The 12,608-nt window shown below is 39.2% G+C and overlaps 2 protein-coding genes across 3 annotated transcripts; both read right to left on the bottom strand.

The window, feature by feature from the left end:
- Positions 1,020 to 3,453, bottom strand: LOC104792262 (probable arabinosyltransferase ARAD1). The gene is made up of 3 exons (XM_010518377.2): positions 2,524 to 3,453; positions 1,658 to 2,023; positions 1,020 to 1,566 (listed from the first exon to the last, which is right to left on the bottom strand). Exons 1-3 carry the CDS (start codon positions 3,316 to 3,318, stop codon positions 1,378 to 1,380), a joined length of 1,350 nt encoding a protein of 449 aa, XP_010516679.1. The 5' UTR covers positions 3,319 to 3,453; the 3' UTR covers positions 1,020 to 1,377.
- Positions 3,610 to 11,804, bottom strand: LOC104792263 (protein NAP1). Of its 2 annotated transcripts, XM_010518378.2 has the most exons (23): positions 11,602 to 11,804; positions 11,001 to 11,432; positions 10,834 to 10,908; positions 10,426 to 10,506; positions 10,135 to 10,215; positions 9,933 to 10,015; positions 9,753 to 9,837; positions 9,478 to 9,603; positions 9,234 to 9,341; positions 8,977 to 9,021; positions 8,752 to 8,894; positions 8,451 to 8,583; positions 7,992 to 8,102; positions 7,809 to 7,887; positions 7,537 to 7,730; positions 7,168 to 7,313; positions 6,988 to 7,069; positions 6,794 to 6,904; positions 6,271 to 6,396; positions 6,042 to 6,181; positions 5,847 to 5,943; positions 4,394 to 5,610; positions 3,610 to 4,307 (listed from the first exon to the last, which is right to left on the bottom strand). In XM_010518378.2, the coding sequence occupies exons 2-23, from the start codon at positions 11,418 to 11,420 to the stop codon at positions 3,782 to 3,784; spliced, it is 4,209 nt and encodes a 1,402-aa protein (XP_010516680.1). In that variant the 5' UTR covers positions 11,421 to 11,432; positions 11,602 to 11,804; the 3' UTR covers positions 3,610 to 3,781. The 2 variants fall into 2 exon arrangements, with proteins under 2 accessions (XP_010516680.1, XP_019102464.1); XM_019246919.1 differs by lacking the exons at positions 10,834 to 10,908; positions 11,001 to 11,432; positions 11,602 to 11,804 and having other exon boundaries at positions 10,135 to 10,225; positions 10,426 to 10,489.

A 12,608-nucleotide genomic window follows, 5' to 3' on the forward strand; every position in this document is an offset into this window, starting at 1 on the left:
TCTACCAAAGGTAAACCACTTTTTATGGAGATTGCTCTCTAGATCCTTACCCACAGCAACTCGTCTCATATCTAGAGGAATGAATATAGACCCTATATGTTCGAGATTTTTACAAAATGATGAGACAATTGATCACATACTGTTTTTATGTCCATATGCTGAATCCATTTGGGAATTAGCAAATATCCCGATCCATGCTCTGTATTTGTCTTCAATCACTTGCAAAATTTTCTTGGAAGCTGTTTTTGCACTGCAAAATGATAATGATGTACCATTAGAGACAAAACTACTACCATTTTGGATCATTTGGCATATTTGGAAGACAAGGAATAAATTCATATTTGAAGAAATTTCGGAAGAACCAATTCACATGGTATGGCGTGCTAAAGCGGATGTACGAGAATGGTGTCGAAGTGTTTTAAACCGACTTGACTCTCCTTCCTTAAAATCAAAACCAACGCATTGGACAAGGCCTCCTCAACTGATGCTCAAGTGCAATTACGATGCAAGTTTTGATCCCCTAACTCAAGAGACACGGGGCGGATGGATCCTACGTAATAACAGAGGCATCTCCAATGGTTGGGGAGCTGCAAATATGAGATATGCATCATCACCATTGGAAGCTGAAGGTAAAGCTCTGCTGAATGCGATGCAACAAACGTGGATACGAGGAATAAGAAATGTTATCTTCGAAGGCGATTGCGAGTTACTTATTAAGATGCTGCATCAGTCAATATACATTGCATCGATTGAAGGTGTTTATCAAGATATAGTACACTGGACACAATACTTTGACACAATTCAATTTGCTTACATTCCAAGAAATTGTAATAGAACAACTCATGCTTTAGCAAAATTTGGATGTAGCTCTGAATCTTTTTATTCTTCTTATTTTCATCCCCTATTTGGTTAACGGAAACTCTTTGTAATGATTACATTTTATCATTTATATAAATTTCTTTTTGACGAAAAAAAAAAATATAGAAAGAGGATGATTGACCAGTGACCAATTTCAGAAGTTTACAAAATACAGTATGATATTCTCTATATGTTGGCAGAACTAATTCAAGCTGTGTTATGTTTTCGCTTTTCTGACATGTACAGTAACAGAATAAGATAGAATGGCAGTTAGGTCCGTATAAAATGTGACACTCACTATCAAGAACAAGAAAACTAATGGAATCTACAGAAGAAGAATGATTTCAAACATTTCTTCCTTATGAATCTGTTGTCATGCGTATGCTCTTGTCTTCCTTACCCGGAGAAGCTGAGCCAGGGGAGGCGAATAATGCTTGTATAAGTCTCGGTGGTCAAGAAGTTGAGATTCAAGCTCCTCCACAACCCAAAAGGTCTCTTTCAGTAGACAAAGAGATTTGTTTAAATGGAAGTGATAAGACCGGTTTGGTTTGTGCATAGACATGAGCAGTTTGGTTCAGTTAAGTTTCTTAGGACGAGGCGTCTGTCGCGGTTACCCATTAGCTTGATGAGCGGTAACTTCTGCGAGACTTGACGCCAAATTTCCTTCACTGCTCCATTTGGGTTATCATAGTCAAAATACCGTGTTACCTGTGTGCATTGGATCATTCGGGTATGAGAAACATTCCTAAGAGAATCAAATATATGAAGAGGTCAGAGGTTGAAAAGAAGGAGAGGGTACCAATCTCATCTCTCTCTGATACTCCAGGATCTTCTTGGTTTTTATCTTCCTCAGCATCTGAACCAAAAATCTGGGCTGCAGAGCTGCATTTGCCTCAACAAAAATCGAAAACTTTCTATAATCTATAACATCTTCAAAAGGTAACTCGATGCTATCGCTAACAATCACGGGCACACACAAACTGACAATGGAGTCAAAGAGTCTGCAGGCGGATGGGGTATCACCCGCAGGATTTAGACAGAACTTTGAAGTATGCATTCCTTTCGTAGCAGCTCGTCGGTTCTCCCTGGATTGAGTTCCATGTTTTATTGTTACATCTCCTTCCTTTTCAAGAACTTGGAATAGCAAATCACGAACTTTTCCACCCTGAACACACCCAAAGAAGCAGTCAGAAGAAGATCAATATTGTCTTCTTTAAAAAAGACAGAACTTGATACGAAGTTGAGCCAACAAGGGTGTATCTTTCTCCCCTGTTTTGAGGGAGATCATGCTATATTACAAATTCAGATTACAATTCTTCTGGATTTTTCCCCTTGCAATGAATTCCCTAGAAACGTTATATGGAAAGAGATTCTTGGTGGCATGTAACTAGATAAAAACTATAAAATCGCAGAGCAGAGCTCACTTAGATCAGAGGAAAGTTACGAATTCATTCTTCAACTTAACCTGCTAGAGTCTGCTAAGGCCACAAAGTTTCAACATTTTTTCACAAACCGTTATTCGTTAATCACATCCTCTAGACTCACACTAGCTGACCAATCTCCTTACTCACCTAAAACCTTAGGAAAGCTACACACTTGGAACATTTTGAGCGCTAATTAATCACATTTCCAAGAACAACTGCAAAGGCAAAAGAAGAGACTTACATCTTTGCGATATCGATTTCCCATGAAGAAGAGCAATGTGTTGCGAGCCTCAACCCCAATTTCTCCATTGAAGAGATTGACCCTATGAGAGTAAGGTATCACCACATCCTTGACGAACGATCCTTGATCAGGCCTCAGCCGCCCGAAATCCGCCACGAGCAGAACCGCATTCTTAACCCGGTCCAAGATCCGATACAAGGCATTAGGATCACCGGCGGGTATCACGTGATCTCGGCCACCATTCCTCCTCCACCACTCTTGGCCCTCAAGCCACTCCATCAACCCTTCCTGCATCTTCTCATCGCTGTAACCGGATCCGGGTTCAACGGGTCGACCCGCATTCACAATTAAGCTGAGGGAAGAGAACACCGGGACGTAGAAGAGATCAGCGTCGGCGGGATCCAAGACACGGACAATCGGAGACCCGGATCGATCGACTTCGGGTCGGTTCAGATCCGAAAAAAGATACCACTCGTGCATATGTTGATGACCCGGATACTTGAGCGCGGTGACGTCATCGACGGGCTTCTTGACTCCGCCGCGAGCGATTGAGTGCTGCTCGATGACACCGTAAGTGAATCTCTTGGGGAGATTGTACATGTAAACCCTAACCTTAGGCTGAACCGGAGCACGACGTCCTTGATCATCATCTTCTTCTTCGCGGATTAGCTGGCGAGGGAGATCGGATGAGGAAGGGAGCGAACGGCTCACGGAGGCGTTGAGAATTACATAGATTGCGATGACGGAGACGACGGCGATTGCTGCTCGTTTGAGAAGGGAAGATTTACGCGCCATTGGAAAGGAGATTGAAGAAAGCTTAGGCCTTTAGGGTTTTCAGGTGAGAGAGAGAGATTGAAGTTAGCTGACACTAATGAAGATGACTGTTGTTGTGATTTTGGGTTCGTTACATTTCGTGCACTTCTCTTACCCAACAGCTGATTCTGAATTTTCACTTTATGTGTACAATTACAATATTAATAAATTCATACAGTAATTATCTAGATAATAAATAATGTTGTTAAGTGTTGATTTATTGCATGAAAATTGTTTAATTAACTTTTTACGTAGATAACGGAATTATGAAACTTAACAAGAAAAAAAGATATGCATAAGTTTTTAATGGGGCAACTGCAACATAATAAACAAGATAATCAGTGTGTTTGCGACTTGCGAGGGTATTTGTACAAATTTAATCATCTCTCTCTACATAACTGTTTTTCTTCTTCTCTGTAGTAGAATGTGGGAGTGTTGTTGTTACTTAGTTATGCTGTTTGTATGAGATGGGACCAGATCTTGAGACAGCAAACCTAGGAAGTGGACTAGGACCTGTGCTGTTTGATCCTGACCCTCCTTTATGGCTCGAGCTGTAATCCAGCGGTCCTGAACGACGGGAACTACCCCTTTGTTTGTTCTTGTTGTTCTCATTGTTTCTTGAGTTTCCAGTTTCCGGTTCCATGTAGTGTTCCTGACCGTAGAGTGAAGATGATGAGCCTTTGAAGTACCCTGAATCCGGGGCAGCTGCGGAGCTACTGCTACCGCTACCACTACCACGCTGGGGAGTCGTGGGGTTTTTCATGGAGGGAGAAGCATGGATGAGTGATACGGATGGAGAATGGTATGGAGATGCTGTTGCGAGCGGTGTGGATGGTGTGTTGGAGTAGTATTGCGTGTAGATTGACCTGAGGATTGTGTATGGGACATGTGATTCAAGGGAGCTTCTTGGGAGGTATGGTGAGATTTCGCAGAGTTGGTCTAGGAAGATAAGCTTAGCCACAAGATGAGATCTGAAGAACAAAAAAAGGTTGATATGATGATCATGTGGATAAAAAATGAGGGATGGAGTTTAAAAATAGTTCCAGGTTTCTCTTACCTGTTGGCTTCGCTCCATGAATCTAGCACAATGGATGCAGCGAATTTCACAAAGAGTAACATTGCGGATTTAATGCTTGCTTCAGCGGTTACACGGGGTTGAAACTCTGAGTCCAGATTTTCACTAGAGTGATGACCATTTGAGAGGGACTGATGCTGCTGCAGGTATTCACGCTGTAACCTCACATACTCACTTCCTGCAATGACAGCGCTAATACACCGAGCCAAGCAATGGATGTTGTTGCTGAATCCACCAGTCTCGATGTTGAATCCAGTAGTGTTCCAGGCGTTTGAGGTCATAAAAGAGGCGAAAAAGTAAGGTAACAAACTCCAGGAGTTGTCATTTGCACCTCCCACCTCTTCGAGGATTAATCTAACCCATTCAGAGTCATGATCTCCAGCTACGCCAACGCCATTTGCCACACCTTTGATCCTTCTGATTTCTTTCTTTTCAGGTATTTCTTCAGGTATGTGTTCAACGATGCCAGAGATCATCGAGTGTATCAAGGATGCATTGTCTTCAAGAACAGCTCCAGAGGCTTCAGCGAGGAGCTCATCAAAAGCCAAAGCTTGACCAGCTTCAATACAAAATCCTATCACGGTATCCAAATCCACTATCTGCCTAACGGATGCGTCTCTCTCCACTCTGTCACCAGAATGCATACTTGCAGCAGCTGCCTCAATCAATTCCCGGTTTGACCTCAGAGATGTTTCTATGCAGTTTACTAGGGCAGCTGTATGAACTTTCATCATCCTATCCAGCCGGTCTACTCCATAGCCGCCGAAGATACGAACAAACGCCTGTAATTCCTTGACGTCGGTGACTGACTCTGCAAAATACCCTCCAACTGGTCTAGTGCTTTTGAAGTATTTGTGCCTCGGAGCAAAGAGGATTCCTGCACCAGACACATCCTTGATGATATTGTCCATGTACCAGTTGCACACAACTTCAACTGCAGATCCAGTGTTTTGCTGTGGTTCAGCAGGTTTTTCAAATGTGTGCAAAGACGAAACAGGCCCTGAAAAGGCTTCAGTGAGTAAAATTTCTCTGATGCCTTGGGTTAGGTCCATGCTAACGTGCTGCTCTGCCAAGTGAACTATGCTCATATGCCGCCTGATAAGAGATTCCAAAACAGAAGGCCGCTGAAGATCGTTATCGGTTTGCAGTGCAGTAAGAAATCTTCTCTTGAAGTTCCCAAGAATGCATTCTCTCATGTACTGCAAGTATTTAATCGGCGGGATAAAGTCAAAAAGCCTAAAAAAGCTTAACAAGACCAGACGATGAGAGAAATTTCATGGGATCTTTCCATAAGATATTCTTTTAATTCACGAGATATAAAAGAAACATGCAACCTTTCCATATCAGATTCGAGCAGATACTCTAAAAGAATACGTGGAAAGAATATGTGCTTCTACCAAGAGAAAATTCTTGAGTTGAAATCTAGTAGACTCACCTCTCTTAGCACAAATACGTGGTTTATAACACAAATAGGCTCCATGTCGTTCAGAATTGAACACAGATTAGTCAATCTTTGGATTGCAGCTTCCAACCTGCCATCACAAGGAGATACTTAAGATAACACAGTATCTAAGGAACACTGATTTCATGAATAGAAAAGAAAAACTTGAGGCCAGACTTGGGAACTCACATCTTAATAGACTTATTATTCTCAGGATAGCTCTCATGGCCGGGTAAAGTAAACCCGCCTACAACTCTGGGGGATTTCATTGAAGGAGCAGAAATTCTTGATGCATTATTCAGATAAGCTGCAGCTTGTTCTGGAAGAAGCTGTGAAAGGTCAACACATCAGTTGGAGGACAGTAGTTAAGTAGAATATTGCTTTTGTAATAACATGATTTTGGGGTAGGATATCTGACCTGAGATTCTAGAGCGCCAAACCCGCCTTCTGAATCAAGAATATTTATTAGGCCCTCCAGTCCCCCCATTATTGATTCAATAAGAGACTCTACATAAAGCACTGCATCTCTCCCGAATTTGGTAACCTGTGGAGAAAGACAAGAAGAGGGACCTTTCCGTTTAATAGATGGTATCACTGATATAGAAAAGTGAGACAAAACATATAGGCAATGAGAATTTGTGGTTCACCAAAACGAGAAACATTATATTGGTTTATTAGAAAACTTTTTAAAAAGATGGCATGCTAAGGGAAAATTTTTTAATCCAAAAGTAGCTTATGGAATCAATAACTTTATTTGTCATTGCACATATGCAACATGGTAACGGGGTCAATCCAATTTTACGATCACTTTAAATCATTTATTGTCATATTGAGAGTAATATGGTGCTCGCAGCGTGGTCTTAACACTACGAGAATCTCATGATCCAGACATGTACTATAGAAAAAATGCAAAATTCACTGAGACTGAATTATGGATTTACCTCCTCGGGAATTATTAGTGAAGCACATTCCGGAAAACTACTAGCCACACTGAGCCATGCACAACAATGCTGAGGACGTCCTTCTGGTCCAAACATTGTATTTCTGAAAACCTTTTACAACAATTAAATGTCAGATTATGCATAAGATAACATGTGGGGAAATAGTGGACAGTGAAAAACAACAGGAAGTATACAGTTGTGAGGTGTTGATGGTAGAAATATAATTTCTTCAGACTTCCATGCTTTGATAATTGAGACTCCAACTCATCAACACATCTGCATTAAAAAACATGGAATTCTGCAGTATATTAGTTTCACCGTTTCTCTAGATAGAAGTTAACCAAGTAATGGTAATATAAGGCCGGGAATAGTACCTGGACCAATTATATGCAGCATTTCCTTCCGATAGCAAGCCCTCCTTCCCTGTAGAGACAGTGGCTTTTTCCAGATGCCTGATGTTTATCGATGATCGAGAAGAAGTGACAATCATCAGAATGGACAACCAATCTTTCCGGAATTCCTGTACAACAAGAGGCGCTGAGCATTAGAAATAGATTAGATGACTAACAAAATAATTGTGTTGAGACCTGGCTACAATTAGGATTGGCGACAGGCCTAATGGGAAACATACGGAAACATGAGTGAATTTACTATCAGGTGTGTATTGACTATCTGTGAAAGAAAAATGTAAATGCATCATCTGACTTGAAAAAAACAAAGTGGATATAGTCCATCTTTCTTACAGATAGGTCACATGTGATTGCAGAAACATTTTCTCCCTGCGCTTTGGGTATGTTTTCGAGATGTTGCACAATACGCTGGAAAAGGCCTTTCAAGGTAGGATCAAGGTCCAGAGCCACAATTCCAGGAGTGCCCATCAGGTAACGAATCCTTCCAGCAGATGAAGAAAGGTATGATAGTGCATAACCTCGAGCAGCTGCATTCCAACACCAATGTTTCAAAATCCTGTACTTACAACCAATGCTCGAGGATGTGATATCTCAAAGTAACAAACCTGAGATGTACTTGCGCACTAAACAGCAGAGACGGTCCATTCCGTCGAGCAGGAAGCCAATGGTAGGATCATTTGGATCCTAAGAAATAAGGAAAAAATCAGCAATAGTTATCAAATTTTGAGTTCATAGAAAGTCAAAGTTACAATACTGAGAGGCTTTCAAAGTTCAAGCAATCAACTTACTATGTCAACTGGTATCACTCGAGCAGCCTTGGATCTTGAAGATGCAATGCCAGCATGTTGAAAATACCAGAGAACCTCAGATTGGGCCAAAGCCAATGCAGAGAATACCATCTAAGAAAAGAAAAGGAAATAAATCAATAACTGGGAAAGCTTAGGGAAGGGAATTATGAGTATAATACTGGATAGGAGGCTCCAATCTCTGCAGAACTTCAATGACACATATCATCTGACACAGATATTTAGCAAAACTTTTCATTTGACAATTTTCATAAGTCTAAGTCATTCTTCCATGAAAGCATTGTCTGTTTTCTCTGAAATAGACCAATAGCACCGGCCCACGATCATGTATTAAATTTACAGCCCCTTGTTCCTAATGCAAGCATGCTATTGCAAGCTTTTGATTAATCACTGACAGACGATAAACCTTAAACCCTATTATGAAACAGACTAAACCTATACCTGAATGTTTGGCGCCAGCAAACTTGGTTGATCAGTGAAAAATAAAACCATCCGACCAATTTCCTGCTTCAGCAATATTCTTCTTTCTCGGTGTATGGTATCACATAACTGCAGCGCTTGCTCATGCACCTCACTGGAAACAGCGACCAAACAAAAGTAAGTAAATTTATAAATTCAAGAGTTATAATCTCTGCAAAATCACAAACTTAGAGGAAAACAACAATTTTCCAGTATCATATGAGGATTACAAGTCAGATGCGGCTCATAAAGCCATAAGTATAGAACTAAAATAATGTGGTACCTGATCATTTTCTCAACTTGCTTTGCTACACTATATTCTAGATCAGCTTCCTTTTGTTTAGTCCGACCAGATTTTGCCATCTTCTTTGATTCTAACACACGGGGTAAAACATACAACTGATAGTCTTCGTGCAACAAAATGTACTGCATGGTCAGGTTAATAGAGTCAGCTGATGCAAAAAAAATCCAATATAAAAATCTTTGTTGCAGACCATTTAAAACTCACCTCATCCCGAAATAAAGTCACGACTAAGTTTTCCTTTAGCACAACCTGAAACGCAACAGGACAGTAAAACATTTATTAGAGAAGCACGAATTAAAAGCAATCTTGATTTGCTTTGTACATCAAAAATTTAGGTCCATTACTACTAATCTTAATTTAAATAAACGGTACAAAAAGCACAATACATTTAAGAATTATTGGAGGACATACTTCTTTATTAAGATCTCAATCGAAAACAAAAGGAAAAAACAGATTTATACCAGGGCGATATCAATGCTAGTAACACGAAGAAGCTCGTCTGGGCAAACGAGATATCCAAGAAGCACCCATTCTCGGTACGACGTAACATTTGCAAGATCTTGCGCTCTCTGTAGGAAGCAAGAGTGTAATATCCATTATTAGCACTATACTAAATAAAAGAAAAAATTGTAAGGGATATACTATAGCATTCTACTAATTCGGAGCACCATAAGTTTTGGCTGATAATTATCAAGCCGAGTTTACCATGGGATGAGCAGAATTTGTAAGTATATCTGGGAATCTAGGATGATATGGGCTTAAGAATCCCTCATTTCTCAACTTCCTTGTATCTGCTGATAGAAAAATACTAGGTCCTACAGCCTCCAGGACCTAAGAAAAATGAGTAACATTGTTACTACTGCTATATCAGTATTAGCTCATAGTATACCTTGGATATAACAAGTGCAGCCCCAACTCTTATAATCCAGCGAAACCCTAATAAACATAACAACCAAATCAAACTAAGTTGAAATATTAACCTCTCCAATCCTTGGGCTGACAAAATTCAAATCTTCTTGTAAGCCTTTCAATGGGGGGTCATAAGAGTCTATAAATTGCACCAAGCTGGATGCATGACGAAGAGTTTTAATTCATGGTTATTGGCCAATTGATTATATATAAATTAAAAATGACACAACAAGGGAAAAAGGAATCCGTACCGGTGATAAAAGTCACAGTCTCGATCATTTCTTGATAGCGCATGCAGAAGGTTGTACACTTGCAGCAACATTTTCCTAGGAATCTACTTTGACAGAATAAACACTATTACAGATTGATAATAAAATAAGTGAATGTTTCATCTGACAAGTGTTATCAATCCAAATAAACAGAGAAGTTAGAAAAAGAATAAGCTCAGCATACCTTCTCTGCGAAAAGGTTGACTCGGACAAATGCACAAAAGAGATCCATGAACGCATGCAGTATAAGTGAGTTCTGATGAGGCTGCAAAAAACTGAACTAAGTTATGAGCTAATCATGAATACTCAACAATTTTATCCTCATCCTCACAGAAAAATTTTTGACAAGTAAAAAAATAACTTAATGTACCAAAAGATTTCATGACCTCCACCTAAGGTACAAGTTCAAAGGAAAGCTCAAAGTTTCAACGAAGAGCAAGTAAATACTATCCGCAGATGAGGGGCACTGACTCACCAGCAAAGTAATTACAGTGCTGCTTAGGTCCAATATAAGCCGTAGGGCCTGTTCTCGAAATGCCATCAAGTCGAGCAGCAGCTGATTCAAGAAAAGGAAAATGCATGACGAGAGGAATACGAAGGCATCCCCTACTGAATTCTAAACACGAACTAAAAAAAGAAGGCTAACAAATAACCACTCTTTTACAATTTTAAAGTAAAACCATGTATTAAGTATATTTTATATGTGTACCCACATATACAAGACTGATTCGTGGTGAGACAGAACATAATGAACAAAGAAAACTTATAGAAGATTGACTATAGCATGTAGGACTTTGGAGATGCTTCACTATTCTCGAGCAACAAGTTTCAGAACAACAGAACATAAATCCAAAAACATATTACATAGATAGTTTCTTGTTACCTGTATCCATGGCTCTAAGCTCTGTAAGTGAAGTTCAGCACCATCATGCAAGCTATCCAGTGAAAACTTGTCAATCTGCATACATATTGCATTAAAGAGAAAATTTAGCATATAACAAAGCGCACACTAAGCCTAATAACAAAAAAAAAAAACAACTCCTTACTTACACGTTCGAGTTGCAATTTGCTGAAATGCTCAGGGAACTTTTTAGAGAGCAAAGTGCAAATCCGCGGATGGTTAGGGAACACACCCGCTTTCCAAAACGCTTCAGAGAAAACATGACCAACAGAATCAGGGTACTCCAAGATTTGATTGAGTCTATACATTTTAGCCATGAGACCTTCAGCAACCTCAATCATTTGAACAACCCACTGTATGTTCAAAGCCTTAGTGGAACTACCAGAAGAACTCTGAACATGTCCATCAGAAGAACTCAACTGCTTAGAGCTCCTAGATGACACTGATGAAGCCATTTCAGGTCCCAAGTACTCAGTCCATCTGGAAGGACCTTCCCATTCCCTCGATCTCACAGAGGTCGGAGACATTGATTCATCTTGAGAAGGATAATACTGACGGGACTTCGCCATTAATTGAGAATTCTATTTTTCAGAAACACATTACACAATTCAGCTCTTGCAAATAAAACCCAGTAATTCTCAACAAAGAACCAAGTCAGAGAGAGTAAATGCGGGGAAATTAAAGTAGAGATGAGTGAGGAACTGATAAAACCCCAGGTGAAGCAAGAGCCATGTGAAGATATTGAATTACCTGAGGAAGCTCCAAAGGAGCAAGTCAATTAGGAGAAAGACTGGGGAGTAAGATCGCAGCTTCGGCTGGGGAGTTCAGATCTGAATTTTCTGTTAATCAACTCCGGAGACGATGACGACGAAGAAGAGAGAGAGAGAGAGAGAGAGAGAGAGAGCGTCGTCGGGGGCTCAAATCGGAGAGTGAGCCGAGAAATAAGAGAGTTGCTAAATTCGTTCGTTTGGGTCTCTCTCTCATTTAAGACAAAATTAGTCAGTACATTTTCTAATCTCAATTTCCAGATTTACCCTTTTAATATTTTTTACTTTTTTTTTTTTTTAATTCGCTCAAGCACATTAAAATTTTTGAAAATTGAGTTGTTAGTTGTCCATTTGAATTTAAAAAAATGCAAGAAAAAAAACAAATTTGTTTCTAGACCAAATAAAATAAATTTACTCAAACTTATGTATCAATTTATATACCATTAATTCAATGGATTAACTTATAAATTTTGGATTGTGGATATCAAAATTACATCTTATATATATTGTTATAATTTAGTGTACCAGTCCAGTCATCATATCCCCTCAACTATTGTGAGTTTAGCATAACAAAAACAATGTGCTTTTTGGTCATAAACATTCTCAAAAGGTAAATTGAAATTTACGAAATCTATTTATATAATTAAAAATATTTTTAGATATAAAACAGTATAGTATGATGTATTCTATAGTACTATTTATAGTATTTTAATAAAAGGAAAAAAAAAAAAAAAAGAACAAAGGCTCTTCTAGTTGGGGTGGTTGAAATATAAGTTTCCAAAGCTTTGACAAAATAAGGAGAAGTCCCTTAACCGGTAATTATAATATTCTCAAGAAATTAACAAAAATATCAAATATTGATGACTAGTTGTTACTATCATTACTTCAACATATATCACTATATCAGCTAATAAGCTTTTAGGTGTAATAATTGTCAATAATTCTAGAATTACTGTAATAAACTTTATATAATTCAGTTAATAATTAGTG

This window comes from Camelina sativa, chromosome 6 (assembly GCF_000633955.1).
Source record: "Camelina sativa cultivar DH55 chromosome 6, Cs, whole genome shotgun sequence".
NCBI lineage: Eukaryota > Viridiplantae > Streptophyta > Magnoliopsida > Brassicales > Brassicaceae > Camelina > Camelina sativa.

What these genes read in the sequence shown, in the direction of transcription:
- LOC104792262 (XM_010518377.2), bottom strand. Translation starts at nt 3,318, where the DNA reads ATGGCGCGTAAATCTTCCCTTCTCAAACGAGCAGCAATCGCCGTCGTC. An exon ending in GAAATCGATATCGCAAAGAT is followed by an intron (nt 2,024 to 2,523) that starts GTAAGTCTCTTC and finishes GGGTGTGTTCAG; the next exon opens with GGTGGAAAAGTTCGTGATTT. An exon ending in ATCAGAGAGAGATGAGATTG is followed by an intron (nt 1,567 to 1,657) that starts GTACCCTCTCCT and finishes CAATGCACACAG; the next exon opens with GTAACACGGTATTTTGACTA.
- LOC104792263 (XM_010518378.2), bottom strand. Translation starts at nt 11,420, where the DNA reads ATGGCGAAGTCCCGTCAGTATTATCCTTCTCAAGATGAATCAATGTCT. An exon ending in TCAGCCCAAGGATTGGAGAG is followed by an intron (nt 9,604 to 9,752) that starts GTTAATATTTCA and finishes CATTTTTCTTAG; the next exon opens with GTCCTGGAGGCTGTAGGACC. An exon ending in TCATGGAGCGAAGCCAACAG is followed by an intron (nt 4,308 to 4,393) that starts GTAAGAGAAACC and finishes TTTGTTCTTCAG; the next exon opens with ATCTCATCTTGTGGCTAAGC.